Genomic DNA, 23,198 nt, shown 5'->3' with positions numbered 1-23,198 from the left:
TGGTCTTTCTTTTTCATTAAGTCTTGTGCTGATTCTAAAGCATTGAATTCCGTCTCAATAGCTTCTACCGTATCAAACGTTTGAAGCGCTATTTTGGAATAAATTTCTTCTGCAATTCTAAACAAATGATAGATTTTCTATTTCTTCGTCACATGGGTACTAACTGCCGTATAGCCCTTAATTTTATAACGAAATACGCACAACTAGGTTCATTAGAACGTTGCTGAGCCTGAAAAAGTTTCTGTTTCGTTCTGTACGGAGATACTTTATACCTATTTAACGAAATTAAGTTTCTCTTAGGTTTTCGTAAGTTCTGATATTGGTTCTGACCTCTAGATGAAGTTTCAAATCTAAGCAGTGTCCTGCAAGTATATCATGAGAGCTTCCTTGTTTTTAGCTGCTGACCAAGATTGAAGATTGGATATGTAATCATATACCATAAAATATATCAGGATCTTCCGTAATATTGGTTAAATGCATGATGTTAAATGACATCTCCGGTGCTCCCTCCATCATACTGTTTTTAAGTCTATTGTTATAAGCCTCTGTTCTAAACATCTGCTTCCCAGTTCTAGTTTCCGGCGTAAAATCACACTACTAACATAAGAAGAAAAGGAAGAGTAAAGTTTGAAAGAAAAGGAAAGAGTAAAAGATAAAATGGTACTTTGCTAACCTAAATGTACCTGTAAAGGTTCGAGTTAGGTTAATAGAAGGAGGGTCACGTAGGGAGGTCCTTATATTCAGTATAGTGTACTAAAAGCCGCACCTATTCACCATAGAATGGTTGTTTGATAGAGTGTAAATGATTACAAATTAATGTTTTATTTAAAAATTTGCAAAGTTCGTGTAAACATTTCAGAGTCTATAAAATGTATTTCCAGTTTGCAAAAGATCTTCGGCATACAAGATATTCTTTTCATTCTGATATGAAGATGATGTTTCAGCCCAAGGTGGCGTCAGACGGTAATTAAAGGATATCTCCTTTGCTCATGGCAGCCTCTGGAGTAGTGAGGCTAGGATTAGCCGTTTTGCTCATCTCAGCCTCAGGGGTAGGTTGATTGAAAGAATACTCCCAGCTATCTGAGGAGTACAAATTAAAAGAAACCTCCGAACTCATAGCGGGCTTCGTAGAGAGTTTAGGTAGGTTAGACATAAGCACTGGCACTGATGGCTCAGTCCTCTTGAGTTCCTCTTTTATGGACATCCTCTTGAAGGGAAGGTTCTTGAGGAGGTTGGCAGTCTTCATTTTCCTTGCGAAACGTGTTTGTGTCTTCCTGGCAGCCTCCTCCCGTCATTTGCTGGAGTTTTGTTTGAACACAATAACACGTGTTCGTGTTAGGAGCGTGTGTTTATAGTAAACATACGCAGTAGCTTATGTATGAGGATATGGAACTTTATATATATTATCTCAGGTTCGACTCGAATTTAAACTTGGGCTTGTTTTCAGAGATGAGTGAAATGGTGGAATGAAGAAAGTGGGGGGAAACGGGAGAACCCCGAGAAAACCCACGAGCACGGTGTTTGTCCACCACAAAGTCCCCACGGCGCGAGCTGGGATCGAGCCAGGGACCCCAAGCACCGAAGGTGAACGCTCTACCACTGAGCCACCGCGCCCCCTATGTCATAATGAGTATGTCGTAATGAGTGTAAAGTATGTCATAATAAAAAAGGGAAGAGAAAATATGTTAATAATAGTGAAGTTGAAGTTAAATAACTAGAAAATATTTTGTAATACTCTCGGTTGTTATCAAATTATGTACTCTCGTCAAAAGAAAGAGTAGCACAAATACATGAATGCTATTAAAGCATGATTTTGTAAAAAAAAAAAATAATGTACTTTCTCGTAAAGGCGTGGATCAACTATTAATGTTTTTCAGACCAGTTACACACTCTGATGTCGGTTTGTAGATCTAACGTATAAATCTATAAGTTTAAGTATAGCTAGACTACACGTTATCTTATTTAAAAGTGTATGCATTGGTTTTCCACCATATTTACATAAAATTAAAGAAACTACATGTGATAATGACTTGATCATAGAAGAAAGCATTAATATGGTATTTTATGTGGGATTCCTGTATATTGCAATGACGAGTTTTGTTCTATATGTCATATAAAACTTTAAAACCGTCTAAAGCATAAATTATTAGAATATAATCAACCAGGATATAATCTCACTAATTTCAAATCACCATTTGATAGTGATCTAATATATAGTTTTATTGAATTTGCATTTATGGACGCCTCTTCCATAAAAGCATGATACTTTAAACAGATTATTTTGAGATATAAACCATATATAAATAGTATTAAACTACTTTTTATATGCCATTTGTTTCATTAAAATTAGTCAATATTTAGCTAAGGTACAATGTTCAAAATTGATGAGAAATGTACAACCCCAAAGAACCAGTTACTGATATATATATGACTTGTATTCATTCTCTATCTAGTCATAAAAAGAAAAAGGTAGTTACACAGCTTTCTTCTATACAAATTGCATTCGATTGCACAAGATTTTTTCAGGTGGTAACGTAGAAATTAGTCATGAAGCGAGTTCAAATGCTCAAGGCATCATCCACACACACACATTCACATACTTTCTCAAGCAAGCAGACAAGAGATGGTGCTATTTATTGATGTTATCTCTTTAAGGGTGACTTCGTAATAACTGTAACGATATACATATATCAAACCGTTCACCTAAAACGTTCCGTTCTACCATTTCATACTACCATTCCACTTGAATGTTTTCAGAACTCTTAAACTATTTTTCATTTTGTGAATACTGTTTAATATGACTATGTAGTGCTTCCAACTCGAATGTTTTTGAAACCTTGCCACATTTTTTATTTTTAAAGATAACTCTTTAAATTGTAAGGGTTAGGCCATTAGGAGTAAATATATTGTTAAAACGGGTTGGCAATAGTGATATTCCTACCCCTAAATAAATTTATCATTTAATACCTCATTTAATAAATTAGTGACGATACTTTAAAAATTCAAATGGGAGAATTAGTTTTAATACTTTCATAATATATTTCCCCTATTATTTGCAACTTAGACCTCAACTTCAACTTTCTCAACCAATTAAGATATTAAAAATCTCACTTCCTGATTAAAGTATTTAAAAGATTTAAGTGGAAATTGTTCAATTTACCCTCGAAACAAACGCTTATACTTTCACCCTCAAACCAGCCTAATTAACATTTCAACTTACATATCTTAGTTCCTAATTCATAGATTTAAAAACCAAACGGAAGTAGTATTAAATGTGGCTTTAATTTTACTAGTATTTCCATTTTTATGAAACTATTAAAAATAGTGGCTAGCGCGTCCGTTTTTGGTTCTTGTAGTCTCGGGTTCGATTCCTGTTAAGGGTCAATTAAAAATTACTTTAACAAATATTTATTTTCATTAATCGTCTGTTTCCTTTAGCCTAAAGGACTTAAACGTTGAGAAAAGTATATGAAAGAAATGTTAAAAACTATACATGCAAAGGTCAGGTGCCAGTGTTTTGTAAGCTATTAACAAAATAATAGAAAAACAGCAAAGAAAGTCTCTTGAGAACTGAAACCGAACAATGGTTTAGCATTCATGTTTAATTTGCTACTAGCCTGACACATTAAATTTAATGTAATAAAATTCGCTACTTGACTATTGATAACATGGAAAATGCTAGGTTTCTGTTAAACAAACATAACACCTTATTTTTTATATCAATAAATAACTTATATAAACAAATAGCAAACAGTAACAATACTATTAATCTATATCTACATAGTATATAAATGAAAAACACGTTGTCTATCATAACGAAAAATGCCTGAACCATTTGAAATCAATTCTATTAATATAGTTGACACTTACCTCGGACTGCGTTGTCGTCACGCCATTTTTATTAAATTGCGTATCCTAACAGAGGAGAAAGGGTTAAAAATTTTGGCCAAAAATAGAATATCTAACGTTTTTGTAACGTTTGTGAAACTTATTGAAAACGATTGTACACGTGTCCGATCGTATTTAGAAATTCGGTATTAATTGGAGAATAGGGGCAATTTCTATCATTTTTACTCAATATTTAAGAATAATTACATCGAGATTGTGTCTTGTCATCACAGCAAAACGGATGAAGCACTTGAAATTATCTTTTCAATATACTGTATTTACCATTTGGTCCAGTCGAGTTTCTATAATTCTTTAACACATATATCATAACAGGAAAAGATGGACATAAACACCTTATTTTAAAACATGTGAGTCCATCTTCCGTTTTCCTTAAAAATCCACTTTTGAGGGGAAAAGAGGGCAAGTTCTAAATACGCGGTCAGTATGTAAAAGTGATATCGTTATTGTCTGTCTAATCATCATGGGAAATCGAATGAAAAATTTGCAATGCATATTTGAATGCAGTTAGTACTTGGAAGAAAATAATTAGCTGACGTCCACTGGAAAGTTCTGGTCAACTGGAAGAATGGTCAACTATGCCTAAATATAACATTTGAGGTGGAAGTGAACACAAGGAAAGAAGTGATAGCGGATTTAAGTTTAGTATTGAAAGTTATTGAGAAACAGAATGTGATGCGTGCAAACAAAAGAAAACGTAACTTTTTATAAGGATTGAAGACATGATTAACAGATTATTTGTCCCAACGGATCGACTATTTCTTGCGCGTCTCTGAAGTGTTTAGTTACGCTCTCAATTCGTGCGGACTGATTGCAACTACATTAAAATTGGTTTCTTATTCAGTTTCATCAGTAAACTTCACTTCAATTCCCATAACTTCTCCTTGTGTGTATTTCCACCTTGACTTTCTTCATTCAGGCATAATTGATCATTCTCTAAATAGTGTCCAAGTTCGCCAGTGGGCACCAGGTGACCATTTCTTTCAAGGGGGAAGCAGACTTTGGTAAATGAACTATGGGTCAATCCTTCGCGAGGTAGTAGTTGCATATTCAAAGTGTTAATACTACAAAACTGGGAAAGCACAATAGCCAGAAATAGTGGAGAAAAAGCGTCTTAAAGATATCTACTCGCGCATATATGATACGACGCGTAAAGTTATCAAGTGACGGTGTGGCAGTGTTAGGAGCATCTACGGCCCCCGAGTAAAGAGCCTTGAATTGGGTTTCCGTTGAGTCAACATTTTTTTGCTTTGACCAATAAAGTAGCCCTAAAATATTAATTCACCATATGCTTATAATGCATATAACAATAGAAATCTTCAGATCAGTTGTAAAATCTTGCAATGCTTCATGTTAACTAGCAATAAAACGTAACCTATTCCGCGTTATATATTGGTATCATGAGTTATATTATGGTTTGCACAGTCGTTGGGAAAAATTGTTCTTGACGCTTAGTGTCTATATCTGGGGACAGTGTGCAAATTACAAGGGGATGAGGGAAAAATTCCCTTCTGGTAATACTGGATGTATGCTATAACCAGCGGCGTCATTTCTGACTTCGCTTGAGCGGGGAAAGAGTACCACCAACATCAGACTTCCACGGTTTGCACTAGTATATTAGTAGACAGTCGATTAAAGTATATTTATTTCTCAAACTCTTGAGGGGCAATTGCCTCCTCCTGCTCTCACTAAATGACGCCCCTGGCTCTAACTGTCATAGTTTGCCATGCTATTGTCTTCTGAAGTACAATCCATCCTCACTCGCAAAAATCAGGTCAATTCGCACACATTTCACAGATATAGACACGAAGTATCAAGAACATTTTTACATAACGACTGCGCTAATCATAATATAACCCGTGGTATCAATATACAACGAGGAATATGCTACATTTTATTACTGGTTAACATGGAGTATTGAAAGATTTTACAAATGATTTGAACATTTCTATTGTTTTATGTATTATACACATATGATGAATTATTAATTTACTTGTAGTTACAAATGGCTACTTTATTGGTTAAAGTAAAAAATAAATAATTACTCTAGCAGCAATTGAACCCAGGACCCTTTGCACGAGACACATGGCTCTTTCTAACTCTGCCACGCCGTCACTTGATGACTTTACGCATCGTGTTGTACATGCGGCGAGTTGGAATCTTTAAGACGCTTTTCCCCACTATTTCTGTCTATTGCGCTCCTCTAGTTTGTAATATTAACACTTTAAGTTTGCACTACTGCCTCGCGAAGGATGTGACCGAAGTTCATTTACCAAAGTCTTCTTTCCCATTCTTAGTTAAGTCTGTCCTGGCTTTTCTCATGTTACTTTCGTACAATATATGTTCTAAGCGAGGAAAGGAGCATTAAAATATACTCAAAAAAGTTCCTGACGAATGTCATCATAGGAAGATGAAACTCAGCATTTAAACTCTTCCTTATAAATCTGTGACCACGTGGTCCATCGTTTTCGAAAATTCCAACTCTAGCAAAGAAAGCAAGGGAACTGCTACAATATCTTAACTTCCCATTTTATGTTCGTAAAATGGCCAAAGTGAGTAGATATTTTAACTACTTAAAATAAATCTGAAAAATATTCAGCAGTTCTATTCACTTGGATCTTTTTCATTTCACTTCGATTGATATGCTATTCCATTGGGGAATAAGTTTGAATATTTCGCAAATAATATTTTCATAAATATATTCTTCTCGTTCGAAGAAAGAGTAATTCAACTAGTTCCTATTTGACCTTTAAAGATTGCTACAGCCTATATTTTTAAACGAATTGTGTATTCTATTTTTTATTTTTAGAATATATTTACAGGTGTTTTGAACCCGTATTAGAAACCTAGAAGCACAATTTACGAAGCTAAAATTCAAGTTTAATTATGGGTCACAATAATTCAGCAAGCGATCAACTTTTATACGCAGATTTGTGACTTTAATCTATTTTCGATTGCTTGGAAGTAGCTCCATGCATAGCTTGTAGATTAATAGGAAATTTTCACTGTTCGCAAACCAATCATTTTTCCTCATACTAATAGTTCTAAGACTTGTCAGTTGGTTAATTGGGAATTTAACATCTATTTCAGCACCGAAACGATATGAAACAAGGTTCTACAACTTAAATTGAGATCTTAAACTAAATGAACTCCCATCAGGAATCAATCTCTTGATAGGGTTGATTCCATAAATATTACATTTTTTCATTCTCACTTTAGTATTACCAAATAGAATATGACCTTCCAGAATACATACGTCTTTTCAGTCGGTATGAACACTAGCTTATTAATCATATTCTCATTAAATAATGAACGTGATTTCTTTTTTCAACACACTGAAACATCTAATAATAAAAACAAAATATACTAGTATTGTTCAGTATAAGACCAGTATTTCACTGATAACATTGTGTTTTTAAAAAAGGTGTGCTCAGTTCACAGTTGAGACAGAGATAAGACAGGCAATTGAAAGCGCCTCAGATTATATTGCTTTGCTCTTCTGTCAAGTGGTGACTCACCAATATCCTACATTCATTTCAATTACTTCTATATTTCGTTTCGGATGTAAGCTTATTTATGTATGTTAATAATGGAAAAAATCTAGAGCACCCTTACTTTTGATGTATCTGGGCAGAATCATACTTGCAGAATTATATTATTACCTTAGACAAAAATAAGAAAAAAATCTAACAGAATGAAACCGTATAATACTCTAATACTACAGGTAATGGCTACTCAGGAAAAGGAAAAAGTATATAATACAAGTAATGGCTGTTTCTTCGACGGAAAAGAAAAAAGTGCACTTGATGCTTGGTGAACTTGAAAAAAGTGCTGAAATTTTATACCCATAAAAGGGAATGTTACGAGGTAAAAGCAAAACTTACAGACACTTACCTTGATATTATTGTACCTAACAGAGTCTTTAAGTTTTACTATTTCCGAAACTTAAGGGTGAATCAGCATAACCCTTCCAAAATGTAAGGGATTACATTAACATACCCATTGTAAAATTTAGAAGGATTGGTCTTAAATAACACGGACAATGACTCCGCGCCAGAGATCATGAGTTCTCTGTTAGTGACATGGAACAAAAGTTATACCAATGCCACCCACACTACTTCCAATAACTAAGTTCTGCGAAAACTTTTTTTGAGACACCATCACGCGCATCAATTCGACGGCACATTAACCCGCAATCTTTTGCATGTTGTAAGATACCCTACTAACTCCATATTTCCGATTTGTTTTTACAATTCTCTAGAAGAGTAGCATATATTGGGATTATGAAATTTGTCCCTACGAATATTTTGATTAGTTTGGCCACTTTTTAATTACACTCTTGTTGCATGATTCGAATAATGATATCAGGACTTATTAATTATGATCTAGAATAAAAGCAATTACATTTGTTCCAATATTGAAGAATATTAGTTTGTAGCTTTTTGGAGGCAAATAAAAATATGGAAATATTTCTTCTTTAAGACTTCATAGGAAATTACCTGCTACCTATGAGAGTGCTTCTACTCGTCGATTTCTACTTGGAAGAGTTGATTGCATACGTTCAGCATCAATTGAGGCTCTAGAATGGGTTAAAGCTATGTGTCAGAATGAAGAGGAACCCCTCAGTGATGATGAACTTCAAATGGGGAAAAGAGTTACATTTAGTTTCTATGATGTAAGTACAATTTAAATTATTCCTAATAATACAATTTATTATTGCATTTAAATTCTTAAAATTAAGAAAAACTCCATACCCATTATAAGTAACTAAACTGTATCTTACCCTACATACACCCTAAGCTGATGAGCAAGTACTATAATTAAATCTTCCACTCACTTTAGTGAAGGTAAGAAAAGTATAGCTCAAAACTCCTCGTTCTAATTTCAGTACATAATATTTTGCTGCTGAAACAATATGTAGCAAATGCATAGAAAATGATATAAACACGTAGAGATTGTACGTTTAAGAATTAAGTCTGCAAGAAAGTACTAGGAAATTTTAACGGTAGTAATATCTTTTTACTGGCATACCGTGTCAAAGATAAGGAATCCTAACACGGGTAAGTAGAAAAGCATAAAGGGGATGAAATAATGGTGTAGTTATTGTTGACCTAGAGGAATCACTTAAAGTTGGTAGTGATTTCAAGGTGGTGGGACTCGGAACCATGAAAGAAACGTAAAGAAAATAATTAAATTTGTTGAAATAGTCTAATGGGTAAAATACGTAAAGAATTCGTCAGAATCGTTCATGAATATCCAATGTTGCAGTGTTACCCTCCTATTCTGGTACAGTCCGCGGCTTAGAAATTGTTACAAAAATTCTAAGTCCAAATTAATAACAAACTCTTGCCCCGTTTTCTTATCAATCCAGAAATACATGTCTCGATCGATTAGTTATTTCTTGTCTTCAATTAAACTCACTCCCTCCTCCATCTCTCCTTGTCTAAAGCAGCATGTGCGATGTAATACACTCTTTCCATTCAGACGAAAAAAGAAAAAACAGGAATCAAGTTTACAATGTTATAGCTCTAAAATAGACTTTTTCATTCGTTTGTTCTGAAATATCTTTTAAGAGCCTATTTTTTAAAAATGTCACACAATTTTCCCATAGCTTCATTAATACCTTTAGTTTCATTCTTTCCCTTCTTTAAAGACTGCAAGCTAGTAAGATGCTCCCTAAGAAATCTATGGAAATTGACAATAACGGCAGTAAGTATTGTGCTTCCTAAAGTATGTAATGCACGCACTGAGCTCGAGAATATCTACTGACAGAAATGAATGTTATTCAATGATTCATTTAATTTCTTTTCAGTAATTGCAAGCAAATGTTCCAAGAGCATCATTTGGGCAGGACAGGAGGGTGTAATTTCCCCTCCCTTGAGCTTCATAAATACATATTGTTTGAGCAAATATATAGTACTCATGCACATACGTTGAAAGCTAACTTAATGGAATATTCCTAAAGTTAACTTGGTGGATGCGCCGTTCTGATAGATATAAACCTCTTGTAACTTAGTTACAATGTGCATAATGAACTTCTCCTTGTTCAGAACACTTTTTAGGGCAGTAAAATTTGTTACTATTGTGTTAATTACGTTACATTAGATAAAACCATCTGATAAAGTAGTGCCAAACCCTGTGCGTCATCGTCTGTTAGGTGAATGGTTAATGTAAGTTACTCCTACTTGTATGGTCCGAACTTTGAATCAAGACCATTCTTATTGACTATTTTCTTTGAGCTACGCTCACACTGTGCATTCCACAAATTCAATTTTGAAGTAATGTAGTCACAGCTAGTTTAATTCGAAATTATTTTCAAATATGATATTTGTAATTAAATTCGTTTCTTTAACTCGCGGTGTTTCAAACTTGATATTAAATCTTACAACCTTAATGCAACTCATTTTCCTACGGCATATCATCATGAATGTTTGCACAACGACGACAGGTAGGAGTTAATACAAAATTCAGTTCTTACTGTAATGTATGCATATATATTTAGTAAGTTTGACTCAGAAAAAAACGTACAGTCCAACATTGAATCTTGGAAGAATTTCAAACGAATTTACTATACGTATAAATTACCGTCTCAACAATCTGCTGTAGGGGCTAAGACACTCAAACCATACCAGGGAGGGAAAGGGTTATAAGTTTTAAAAAAAGTAATAGAATAGAAAAAATATTGGTGTCAAATGCATAGTCTTCTGGTTCGAAGAGATGGATAGTGGTTACCAGATGGCACTCCTCACTTGTTTCTAGCCTTGTATAAATGGAAAATTGTTTCAAAAGTTTATTTTACTTTGAAGTATGGTTGTTTAAAAAAAAGCTTGTTCTTCAACATTATGTCTTATAATTATTTTCTACTCTATTTCTTATTTATAATAACATATTTTCTATATATATATTATATTCTATGTTATACGTTTCTTAATTACATTTTACGTCTTACATTTGAAGAGGAGCTTATGACAATTCAGGGCAGAAGGGACATACACAGAATACAGGCCTTGGAAATCTAGAGCTCCTGCCCCACGAAATAACTACTTTTCTGTAAATTATATGCAATTTTAGAGATGATGATAGACATTTTAGTAAAACATGCCCTCAAAAAGGTTTGTCTACGCCCCTGCAAACAGTGAATATTTTAGAAAGTGAGCAGTCAGTAATGCTTCCCCAGAAGTTATATCTCCGATTTTTCCGAGTTTGATATCAGTATCTGTGCATTATCACTTTTCACCCGCAGTGTATTGAAACGTACTAAAAAGAAACTGTCCTGAATTCTTTACTGGTTCCCCCTATGACCTCATGCCAGTAGGGTCAACCTTGGACATATCCACGTGTAAAATATCACCTTTTATGTCAGAGATCACGAAAACTATCCATTCGACACAGATATTGGATATTTTCGATTCTTTTTGCCTGTCACTCTCCCATTGTCAACTCTATGCCAACCAAGGCTTAATTTGAACTTGCGCAGCATCCACAGTGTCACTATTCATCTTTGCACATGAATTCGACACTAACATCCTTCGTATTTGACGTCTTTTACATGTCATCTTCACATCTTGGTAGGGGTGGTTTCAGTGTCTCGCCCCCATAACTATGGAGAAAATCCAACCAACGTAAATATAATTATAAATTACTATTTAAAAAATAAGTGTACAGGTGATCTTTTTCGGAGAGGAATTCGTTTACTACTTTTTCGATATCAATTTTTGTCTTTTTTAAAGTAAGATCCTATACTCAAATACAATCATGTCTTTCAAAGCTCTAATGGAAAACGAAACGAATCGTCGTATACATGTTACGTTTTTGAAGAGAAAAAGAGCGTAACATTGATTGCACAAACGTATAATGGTATCATTTGCATGAAAATTTATAACTTATAAAAGGTGTTGGCTTGATAGATGAGGTGTTTGTGAACGGGCCATCCGCTGGTGGTCCTACCTTCGAAACTCGTCCATTCTTGTTGCGTTTTTCTTTTAGCTACACTGAGTTTGTGCATTCCAGATCTTCAAGCTTGAACCAAATCTAATACCAGTTAGTGAATTAAAAGTAGCTGACATTGTTTTCAAATACGAGACGTTATTACATGCTTTTCATTAGCTTACAGTACTCAACTTTGATATCAACTCTTCCATCCTTCATTTAACTCATTTCTTGACGTGTTTTGTTACAATATTCATTAATCGTGACGGAACAAATTGCTTTACCACTTAATGGTGACTGCTTTGAAAGCCAGTGCAAAGTATGAGAATTAAATTTGTCATATCTGTAGTTTCGTGTGTAGAAGAAACAAACTTGTGAACCAAAGGTTTAAGAATAACTCAAGTTATTAATATAAACTTTGCCGGAGATTATCCACTTATATCATCATACAATAAATACGAAAGACGTTCTGAAACGAAGCAATATAACATACAACTTTGCAAGCAGAGGCAAAGAAACCTAACGTAACAAGACTAAAGACGATTTGTTTACGGCGGGGTGATCGTGGTTGAGTGGTCAAGGCATTCGGTTCATATCCGCGTCGGACACTTTTTTTACTTTAGGATTTTTGATAGCGATTGATCGACGATGACAAACGTTTTATTATATTCAGATATTTGAATACTCGAAGGTTTCAATACTTGAACTATCAAATCTTCAGGGATAATCTCATAGAAGATTAAAAAGCTAGGAGGTAATTATCGCTCCGGTCATACCGTTACAAGCAAAAACGTGACATTTGGCAAAAATATTTCTGTTTTGTTTAATGTTGCCCACGAGAAGAGAAATTTCTCATCTTGTTTCTGAAACAAACACAATAACGTGAGAATTAACATTTTACATTCGAGACGAGTTAAGGGTAACTAAATTATCATGTCGCATTAGAGGTGAAAATCGAGGCGAGATGAAAAGTATCGTAAACATTTCTCGTCTTGTTACGATTCTCGTAATAATGCATGTCCATTGTTTAAGTAACAATTTCTCTGTAGACGGAATCTTATAACCTTTGTGTTACTTTGTATTTTACAGTTCATTGAATTATGATCTGTGTAGCTATTTTTTTTTTTTTTTTTTTGTAGCAAAGCTTTTATATTTACCTCTGCATATCCTAAGGCATTAGTATATTATATGCCCTACTGTTGAGTGATATTCAATTATTTCTATTACAGTAATCTTTCTTAAAACATACAGTAGAACACTTTCTCCATGAAACGTTAGTGGAAAGCTTTTGTTTAAAATGTGGGTAGTTGCAGAGGTGTATCTTGAAGGTGCTGAAACCCTTCTCCGAAATCCCTACGTTTAAGTAAGTTTTTCCAAATTTTAGACGTACTTTAAAACTTTTAATACCATTATTATTATTATTATTATTATTATTATTATTATTATTATTATTATTATTATTATTATTATTATTATTATTATTATTATTATTATTATTACTGAAGTGTTGTTAATTTAGTGGTTCACCCTCTTCCACCCAGCTCCCGCCTAGTGGGCATTGTGCTGAATAAACACCGTATGTGTAGTTTTCTCCGAGTTTCGCTTCCTCCCAATTTCTTTATTTCAATATTTCTTTCAATCTCATCATGTACTTCTTCTGTAGCTTAGCCGGCATAACCATTACTTATAAACAAACTTTTGCATGGCCCTTCTGAATTCATTATCCCTACTTTCTACATGAAATTGGCCTGGAAACTTTCCGTTTAACATGTAGCTAGTAGTAGGGACGTATGCAGAGGGTATGTCCTGATGGTCCTTACAATCAGTGTTGAATTCAGACATTTTCACCCGGGGGATATGAAATCCTCGGGGGGAGGGGAGTTAGGGTGAAGTAATTTCTACATCTTGTGATTGACATTTTGAGAGTTTCTCCGGGTGGGGAATGCATTTTCTTCGGGGGAGAGATTCCCCCCGGGCTAGCCCCTGAATTAATCCCTGCTTACAATTGTCTCCAATCCAGACTATTTTCTAACTTTTGCCTAACAATAAAAGCGAGTTTGTCTTTTATATTATTATTATTATTATTATTATTATTATTATTATTATTATTATTATTATTATTATTATTATTATTATTATTATTATTATTATTACTGAATATTTGAGACGTAAATATTACCTCCTATTCCAATGCAAATAAGCATAGTGAAGTTAAGGAAAATCAAAATAAGTTTTTTGGACCCTCTATAAGGGTGAATTGCCTTATAGGAGATACCTCGGAAGGAAAAGAGGGGAAAAAAAGAAGGTGTCAGCTACTGAACAGTATGAAAATCGAAACTTTGGATGCCTTAACAGAAACTAAGTAGGATTTATATTCATCACGATACATAGTAACGCCCTTTCTTTGGGTAAAAGACATTGGATTATGTTTGCGTTATATTGATATTTTAACAAAATATATATACAAAAAATAGTTCGTATTTACCAGTTTTGGTTGAACGAATATATGGAACGTGTTGAAAATGACGAACGGAAATATTATTACTTTTAGTAAGACTGGAAGAACGTAGAAACAAGTCTACAAAGTCGTTTAAGACAAAGGTATGACTTATACTACAAATTAAGGATGACCGTTTTGTATTCATGAATTGTTTGCGAAACACGCCAAGTTTTCAGACAGTAGGAATCAAGAGTGTAAACTGTGACGTCATGTTAGTTTTCCCTCTGTGAAGGAAGTCGTTTCAACTCTAACTTGTAAGAACGAGAGAAATTGACTATGTTTTATGTTATTATACATCAGAAATATCAACTTTGAAAATTATAAAATATTTTTGAATTTCGTCAGAGGGACTCTAATCGCGCACCCCTGACTCACGAAACGACTGCTCAAGCCACTATCCTAAGACTGCTCTTTTAAGTAAGAGTCAAGAAACACTCGTGTATATAACATATTGCAAACATTTACGATTGTAATATTTCATTAACGATGAAACACTGATTTCGGTCATGATAAAATATTATAGTCCAGAGAGTTCAAGTTTAAATTTTTAAAAAAAGACCGAAAGTATCTCCGTAACTTATCTCTATTATATTCGGTTATTCACGTTTTACATTTTTTCCAGTAACCTTGAACGAGAGGGACACGAACACAGATGCATCGAGGACATTTAATATTTCAAAGGCTCTCCCATCGGGAATCGTAATTGAGACCCCCCTCTACTGAACTATCTGATGGGTGAGGTCCCTAGTTCTTTCCCAAGACAAGTAAGCTTGAGACGGACAACATTGTGCTCGTGAGTTTTCTCGGGACACTCTCACTTTTTCATTCCACCAATTCGTCAATCATAATTCACTTGCTTTAATCATAGTCTTCCTCAACCTAACAGATATAATCGTGGGACATTGAACGTAAAGATTACATTTTCAATCTGATAACCCAAACCAATCCGAATCGAGAAACAGTTGCATATTATTGCTCATTAACGTTTTTCACAAAAAAATATGTTGAAAAGAAACGGGGAATCGTAATTCCATTCAAAAGTGAAACAGCATACTCATAATACCTTCACCTAAAACGAAACGATTACGATTACGATTCCCCGTTTTTTTCTACATATTTTTTGTGAAAACATTTTAATGAGCAATAATATGCAACTGCTTTTGATTCGGATTGGTTTGGGTTAACAGCTAGAAAATGTAATCTTTACGTTTAATGTTCCACGATTATGCATGTTAGTTTGAGGAAGACTATCATTAAAGTAAGTGAACTATGATGGACAAATAGGTAGAATGAGAAAGTGGGAGTGTCCCGAGAAGACCCACGAACACGATGTTGACCGTCCCAAGCTTACTTGCCTTCGGAACGAAACAGGCACCCACCCATCAGATAGTTCAGTTGGCGGAGTCTCAATTTCGATTCCCGATGGGAGAACCTTTGAAATATTAAATGTTCTCGATGTATTTGTGTTCGTGTCCATATCGTTCAACGTTATTCGAAATAAATGTAAAACGAGAATAACCGAATATAATAGAGATAAGTTACGGATATACTTTCGATCTTTCTTTTAAAAAAGTTAAACTTAAATTCTCTGGATTATAGTATTTTATCATGACCGAAATCAGTGTTTCGTCGTTAATAAAATATTGCAATCGTAAATGTTTGCAATTAGTTACATAGACGAGTGTTTCTTGACGTTTACTTAGAAGAGCAGTCTTAGGGTAGTGGCTTGAGCAGTCGATTCGTGAGTCAAGGGTCCGCGGTTCGAGTCCCGCCAACGAAATTTCGAAATATTTTATAATTTACAAAGTTGATGTTTCTGATGTATAATAACATAAAACATAGTCAATGACTTTTGTTCTTACAAGTTAGAGTTGAAACGACGTCCTTCACAGGGGGAAAACTAACAATACGCCACAGTTTACACTCTCGATTCCTACTGTCTGAAAACGGCGTGTTTATCAAGCAATTCATGAATACAAAACGGTCATCCTTAAAGTGTAGTAGGCGTCATAAATTTGTCAGAAACGACTTTGTGAAATTGTTTCTATGTTCTTCCGCTCTTACTAAAAATAATATTTCCGTTCGTCATTTTCGTCATTTCGATATTGAGTATGTCGAATATATGTTCCGTTCCACATACTCATTCAACAAAAATTGGTAAATACGAACTATTTTTTGTATATATATTTTGTTAAAATATCAATATAACGCAAACATAATCCAATGTCTTTTACCCAAAGAAAGGGGGTTACTATGTATCGTGATGAATATAAATCCTACTTAGTTTCTGTTAAGGCATCCAAAGGTTCGATTTTCATACTGTTCAGTAGCTGACACCTTCTTTTTCCCCCTCTTTTCCTTCCAAAGTATCTCTTATAGAGCAATTCATCCTCATAGAGGGTCCAACAAATTTCCTTTGAATTTTCTTAACTTCAGTATGCTTATTTGCGCTGGAATATGACGTAATATTTAGGTCTCAAATATTCAGTAATAATAGTAATAATAATAATAATAATAATAATAATAATAATAATAATAATAATAATAATAATAATAATAATAATAATAATAATAATAATGCTATTAAAAGTTTTAAAGAAGGTCAAAAATTTGGAAAAACTTACTTAAACGTAGGGTTTTCGGAGAAGGGTTTCCGCACCTTCAAGATACACCTCTGTAACTACCCACATTTTAAACAGAGGCCACGGCGGCTCAGTGGTAGAGCGTTCACCTTTGGTGCGTGGGGTCCCGGGTTCGATCCCAGCCCCCGCCAAGTGAACTTCGTGGTGAACAAACACCGTGTGGTGACAAGTCCATTCACACAGCAGTGAAAAGAACTCGTTCAGCCTTAGAAAATATTCCTAAAAGGGCGAAACTGTATCATACACCCGGCGTAACTAACGGGAGTGTGGTGCGGGAGTCCTAGAGAGAAAAGGAGCTCACTGAAGTTTCGTAATTCCACTTAGGAGGTTTTTATATAATTTCACACTTTTTCCTCAATGTCTAAAAATCAACTACTTTAGCCTTAGATGAAAAAGAAGTTGTGAAGGAGCTATAGACTGTGAAGTCTACTGAAAAGATTTCTCACGTCCTTGCAGCAACAACTTTAAATTTTCGAACAGTAATGAAGAACAAGATTGATTGAAAGTTTACCTTGGAATGAAATAGCTAAAGATCTAATATTATATAACTCTCTTTGATAGTAATGTTACGTATTTGTTTAGACGCTTCTTTTATCACTTTACCTATGGTAAATGGGGTCCTTGGTTCGATCCCCGCTAGCGCCGAATGAACTCTATTATGGACAAACACTATGTGCATGAGTTCTCGAGTTTCTACCACTTATTCATTCCACGATTTAATTCACTTCTCAGCATCAATGTCACCATTAGCGTAATCGGTAAAAGCGTGGGACGTAAAACTTAAATATTTCATTTCATTTTTCTTTTAGAACTGTATCTCACTTTTCCTCTGACGAGAGCAACTTCTAAGCGAGCATTCAGTGAATTAAATCACTAAAACCTATACTCATAGCACAATTGTGCAGATGAAGTTGAGCCCTTTGGCAATTCTTACCATGGAAAGCAAAAAAAAAGGCAATACATTGATATAAAAAAAGTAGTTAACGAATTCCTCTCCGGCAAAGATCACCTGTACACTTATTTTTCAAATAGTAATTTATAATTATACTTACGTTGGTTGACATTTCTCCATAGTTATGGGGACGAGACACTGAAACCAAACTTACCAGCAAGTGAAGATGACATGTAAAAGACGTCAAATACGAACGATATTAGTGTCAAATTCATGTGCAAAGATGAATAGTAACACTGTGGATGCCGTGTAAGTCCAAATTAAGCCTCGGTTGGCATAGAGTTGACAATGGGAGAGTGACAGGCAAAAATAATCGAAAATATCCTATATCTGTGTCGAATGGATAGTTTTCGGAATCACTGAAAAAAAACGTGATATTTCAGATGTGGATATGTCCAAGGTTGACATTATTCGCATGAGGTCATAGGGGGAACCAGTGAAGACTTCAGAACTGTTCCTTTCTAGTACGTTTCAATACACTGCGGGTGAAAAGTGATAATGCACAAATACTGATATCACACTCGGAATTATCGGAGATATAGCTTCAGGGGAAACATTACTAACTGCTCACTTTCTAAAATATTCACTGTTTTTCAGGGGCGTAGACAAGCCTTTTTGAGGGCATGTTTTACTAAAATGTCTATCATCATCTCTAAAATTGCATATAATTTACAGAAAAGTAGTTATTTCGTGGGGCAGGAGCTCTGGATTTCCAAGGCCTGTATTCTGTGTATGTCCCTTCTGCCCTGAATTGTCATAAGCTCCTCTTCAAATGTAAGACGTAAAATGTAATTAAGAAACGTATAACATAGAATACAATATATATATATAGAAAATATGTTATTATAAATAAGAAATAGAGTAGAAAATAATTATAAAACATAATGTTGAAGGACAACCTTTTTTTAAACAATCATACTTGAAAGTAAAATTTAATTTTAAAACAGTTTTCCATTTATACAAGGCTAGAAACAAGTGAGGAGTGCCATCTCGTAGCCACTATTCATCTCTTCGAATCAGAAAACTATGAATTTGACACCAATATTTTTCGTATTCTTTTACCTTTTTTTTTTTTTTTTTTTTACTTATAACCCCTTTCCCTCCTTGGAATGGTTTCCATGTCTTAGCCCCCACAGTAGATTGTTGAGATGGTAATTTATACATATAGTAAATTCGTTTGAAATTCTTCCAAGATTCAATGTTGCACTGTACGTTTCTTTCTGAGTCAAACTCTTTAAATATATATACATACATTACAGTAAGAACTGAATTTTGTATTAACGCCTGTCTGTCGTCGTTGTGCAAACATTCATGATGATATGCCGTAGGAAAATGAGTTGCATTAAGGTTGTAAGATTTAATATGAAGTTTGAAATATCGCAAGTTAAAGAAACGCATGTAATAACAAATAAGGTATCATATTTGAAAATAATTTCGAATTAAACTAGCTGTGACTACATTACTTCAAAATTGAATTTGTGGAATGCACAGTGTGAGCGTAGCTCAAAGAAAATAGTCAATAAGAATGGTCTTGATTCAAAGTTCGGACCATACAAGTAGGAGTAACTTACATTAACCATTCACCTAACAGACGATGACGCACAGGGTATGGCACTACTTTATCAGATGGTTTTATCTAATGTAACGTAATTAACACAATAGTAACAAATTTTACTGCCCTAAAAAGTGTTCTGAACAAGGAGAAGTTCATTATGCACATTGTAACTAAGTTACAAGAGGTTTATATCCTTTCAGAACGGAGCATCCACCAAGTCAACTTTAGAAATATTCCATTAAGTTAGCTTTCAACGTAGTTAAAGCAAACGTACGTGCATCAGTACAGAGTTCTCCGTAGCAGAATGGATAGTCATGGTTCGATAACTACAAGGTTCGCTGTTCGAAACCCATCTCGGAAGCTGCAGATTTTTTAAATTCTTAATCCCTCAGTTCTCAAGATCTTTCTCTCCATTCGTAATCATCTGATGATCTCAAAAATGTTCTCCAACTTAATTCGACAACTGTCTAATGTGATCCTCGCAGTTCGAAACCTTCCCTTCTGTTTCACAAAATCACAATTCTCGTCTTAATATGAATGCTGTGAGGTCATTTTTTCCCAGTTCTAAATCTGTGTATATAAATAATTTCTCTCTGTCTCCATATTTCAATCTCTCTCTTTGTCTGTCTCTTTCAATGTCGCCCAGGAACTCATATGGCTTGAGATCAAACCTTCCGACTCTTGAAACCAAATGTAAGCTCTCTAGCAATGTGCTATTGTAACTCTATAGGTTTGTTGCTAAAAGCAGATTTTATTCGGAGGGGGGGGGGGTGAGAGTGTCCGCCGACAAAAATTTCTCACTTTTTTATTAGTGTATCACTATACATTTGCTCAAACAATATGTTTGTATGAAGCTCAAGGGAGGGGAAATTGCACCCTCCTGTCCTGCCCAAATGACGCTCTTGGAACATTTGCTTGCAATTACTGAAAAGAAATTAAATGAATCATTGAATAACATTCATTTCTGTCAGTAGATATTCTCGAGCTCTGTGCGTGCATTACAGAGTTCAGGAAGCACAAAACTTACTGCCGTTATTGTCAATTTCCATAGGAGTAGTATGGGCCTGACTATAGGACACTTTTTGGCCCCTGGGTCCCTGCCTCAGGACCCATGGTCCCTGGCCGGGGTCAATGACCTAGGGGTACATAGGACCACACCCTCTAAATTTTGGCAGGGGTGCCATGGCCCACCCCCTAAATTTTGGCAGGGGTACATAGGACCACCCCCCTTAAATTTTGGAAATTGCCAAATCTAAAAATTTGGTATGGTAGCCTAGGACCACAGTATGTACCTCTATCAGTATTGGGGGTCTATGTCGTTCCCTTTCATGGGTAAAAAATTGCCAAAAAGTCAAATTTCGGGGGTTTTTGACCTAATTTATCCCCTTGGATGAGGTGTTATTACCCTCGTATACAGGGGTCCATTCTCTTTCATAAGACATGGGTATATTGGTGCACCCCTTGAAAAATTTGGGAGGGGTACCTTGGCCCACCCCTTAAATTTTGGAAATTGCCCACTTTAAACATTGGGTATTATAGTACAGAACCCTAATATGTATTATGATAAATTTGGGTGGTCCACCTCGTTCCCTTCTAGGGGTACAAAATTGCCAAAATTTTAGTACAACCACGTGTTTGGTTTTTGGTCGATTTTATCCCCTTTGATGAGGTGTTATTATCCTATATAGTTATATGGTCATGTATAGGGGTCTATTCCCTATCATAAGATATGGGTACATTTGTGCACTCCTTTAAAAAATTTGGGAGGGGTACTTTGGCCCACCCCTTAAATTTTAGAAATTGCTCATTTTATATATTTGGTATTATAGTATTGGACCCTAACATGTATTATAATAAATTTGGGTGGTCCACCTCGTTCCCTTCTAGGGGTACAAAATTGCCAAAATATAAACGTAAGCAATACGTTGTACCACGTGTTTGGTTTTGACCCAATTTATCCTCTTGGATGAGGTCCTATTACCTTATATGGTTATGTATAGCGGTCTATTCCCTATCATAAGACATAGGTACATTTGTGCACTCCTTTAAAAATTTGTGAGGGGTACCTTGGCCCACCCCTTAAATTTTAGAAATTGCTCATTTTATATATTTGGTATTATAGTATTGGACCCTAACATGTATTATAATAAATTTGGGTGGTCCACCTCGTTCCCTTCTAGGGGTACAAAATTGCCAAAATATAAACGTAAGCAATACGTTGTACCACGTGTTTGGTTTTGACCCAATTTATCCTCTTGGATGAGGTCCTATTACCTTATATGGTTATGTATAGGGGTCTATTCCCTATCATAAGACATAGGTACATTTGTGCACTCCTTTAAAAATTTGTGAGGGGTACCTTGGCCCACCCCTTAAATTTTAGAAATTGCTCATTTTATATATGTGGTATTATAGCACTGGACCCTAACATGTATTATGATAAATTTGGGTGGTCCACCTCGTTCCCTTTTAGGGGTACAAAATTGTCAAAATATAAACGTAAGCAATACTTTGTACCACGTGTTTGGTTTTGACCTAAGTTATTCCATTGGATGAGGTCCTATTACCTTATATGGTTATGTATAGGGGTCCATTACCTATCATAAGACATAGGTACATTTGTTCACTCCTTTAAAAATTTGTGAGGGGTACCTTGGACCACCCCTTAAATTTTAGAAATTGCTCATTTTATATATTTGGTATTATAGTATTGGACCCTAACATGTATTATAATAAATTTGTTTGGTCCACCTCGTTCCCTTCTAGGGGTACAAAATTGCCAAAATATAAACGTAAGCAATTCGTTGTACCACGTGTTTGGTTTTGACCCAATATATCCTCTTGGATGAGGTCCTATTACCTTATATGGTTATGTATAGGGGTCTATTCCCTATCATAAGACATAGGTACATTTGTGCACTCCTTTAAAAATTTGTGAGGGGTACCTTGGCCCACCCCTTAAATTTTAGAAATTGCTCATTTTATATATGTGGTATTATAGTACTGGACCCTAACATCTATTATGATAAATTTGGGTGGTCCACCTCGTTCCCTTTAAGGGGTACAAAATTGTCAAAATATAAACGTAAGCAATACGTTGTACCACGTGTTTGTTTTGGCTCAATTTATCCCCTTGGATGAGGTCCTATTACCTTATATGATTATATGGTTATGTATATTGGTCCATTCCCTATTATAAGACATGGGTATATTGATGCACCCTTTAAAAATTTGGGAGGGGTACCTTGGCCCACCTCTTTATTTTGGAAATTGCCCAATTTAAACATTTGGTATAATAGTATAAGACCCTAATATATATATATATATATATATATATATATATATATATATTACTATAAATTTGGGTGGTCCATCTCGTTCCCTTTCATGGGTACGAAATTGCCAAATTTTAGTACAACCACGTGTTTCGTTTTTCACCTAATTTATTCACTTGGTTGAGGTCCTATTACCTAATATGATTATATGGTCATGTATAGGGGTCCATTTTCTATCATAAGACATAGGTACATTGATGCACCCCGGGAGGGGTACCATAGCCAATCCCTTAAATTTTGGAAATTTTTCAATTTAAGCATTCGCTATCATAGTACATGACCTCAATATGTATCATGATAAATTTGGGTGGTCCACCTTGTTCCCTTTCATGAGTAAAAAAAATGCCAAAATATAAACGTAAGCAATATGTTGTATCAC

The 23,198-nt window shown here is 34.9% G+C and overlaps 1 protein-coding gene across 1 annotated transcript in view; it reads left to right on the top strand.

Moving 5' to 3' along the window:
* LOC145661049 (vesicular acetylcholine transporter-like) overlaps positions 1-23,198 on the top strand; it is a 2,637,391-nt gene that overhangs the window by 2,007,790 nt on the left and 606,403 nt on the right. Inside the window, exon 10 of the mRNA XM_081726491.1 lies at positions 8,389-8,581. Within this exon, the coding sequence (XP_081582617.1) occupies positions 8,389-8,581 (193 nt within the window). The remainder of the gene's footprint in view (positions 1-8,388; positions 8,582-23,198) is intronic.

The sequence above is a fragment of the Thermobia domestica genome, chromosome 1, assembly GCF_964235325.1.
Source record: "Thermobia domestica chromosome 1, izTheDome1.hap1.1, whole genome shotgun sequence".
Lineage (NCBI taxonomy): Eukaryota > Metazoa > Arthropoda > Insecta > Zygentoma > Lepismatidae > Thermobia > Thermobia domestica.
This window is presented reverse-complemented; position numbering and strand designations above follow the sequence as displayed.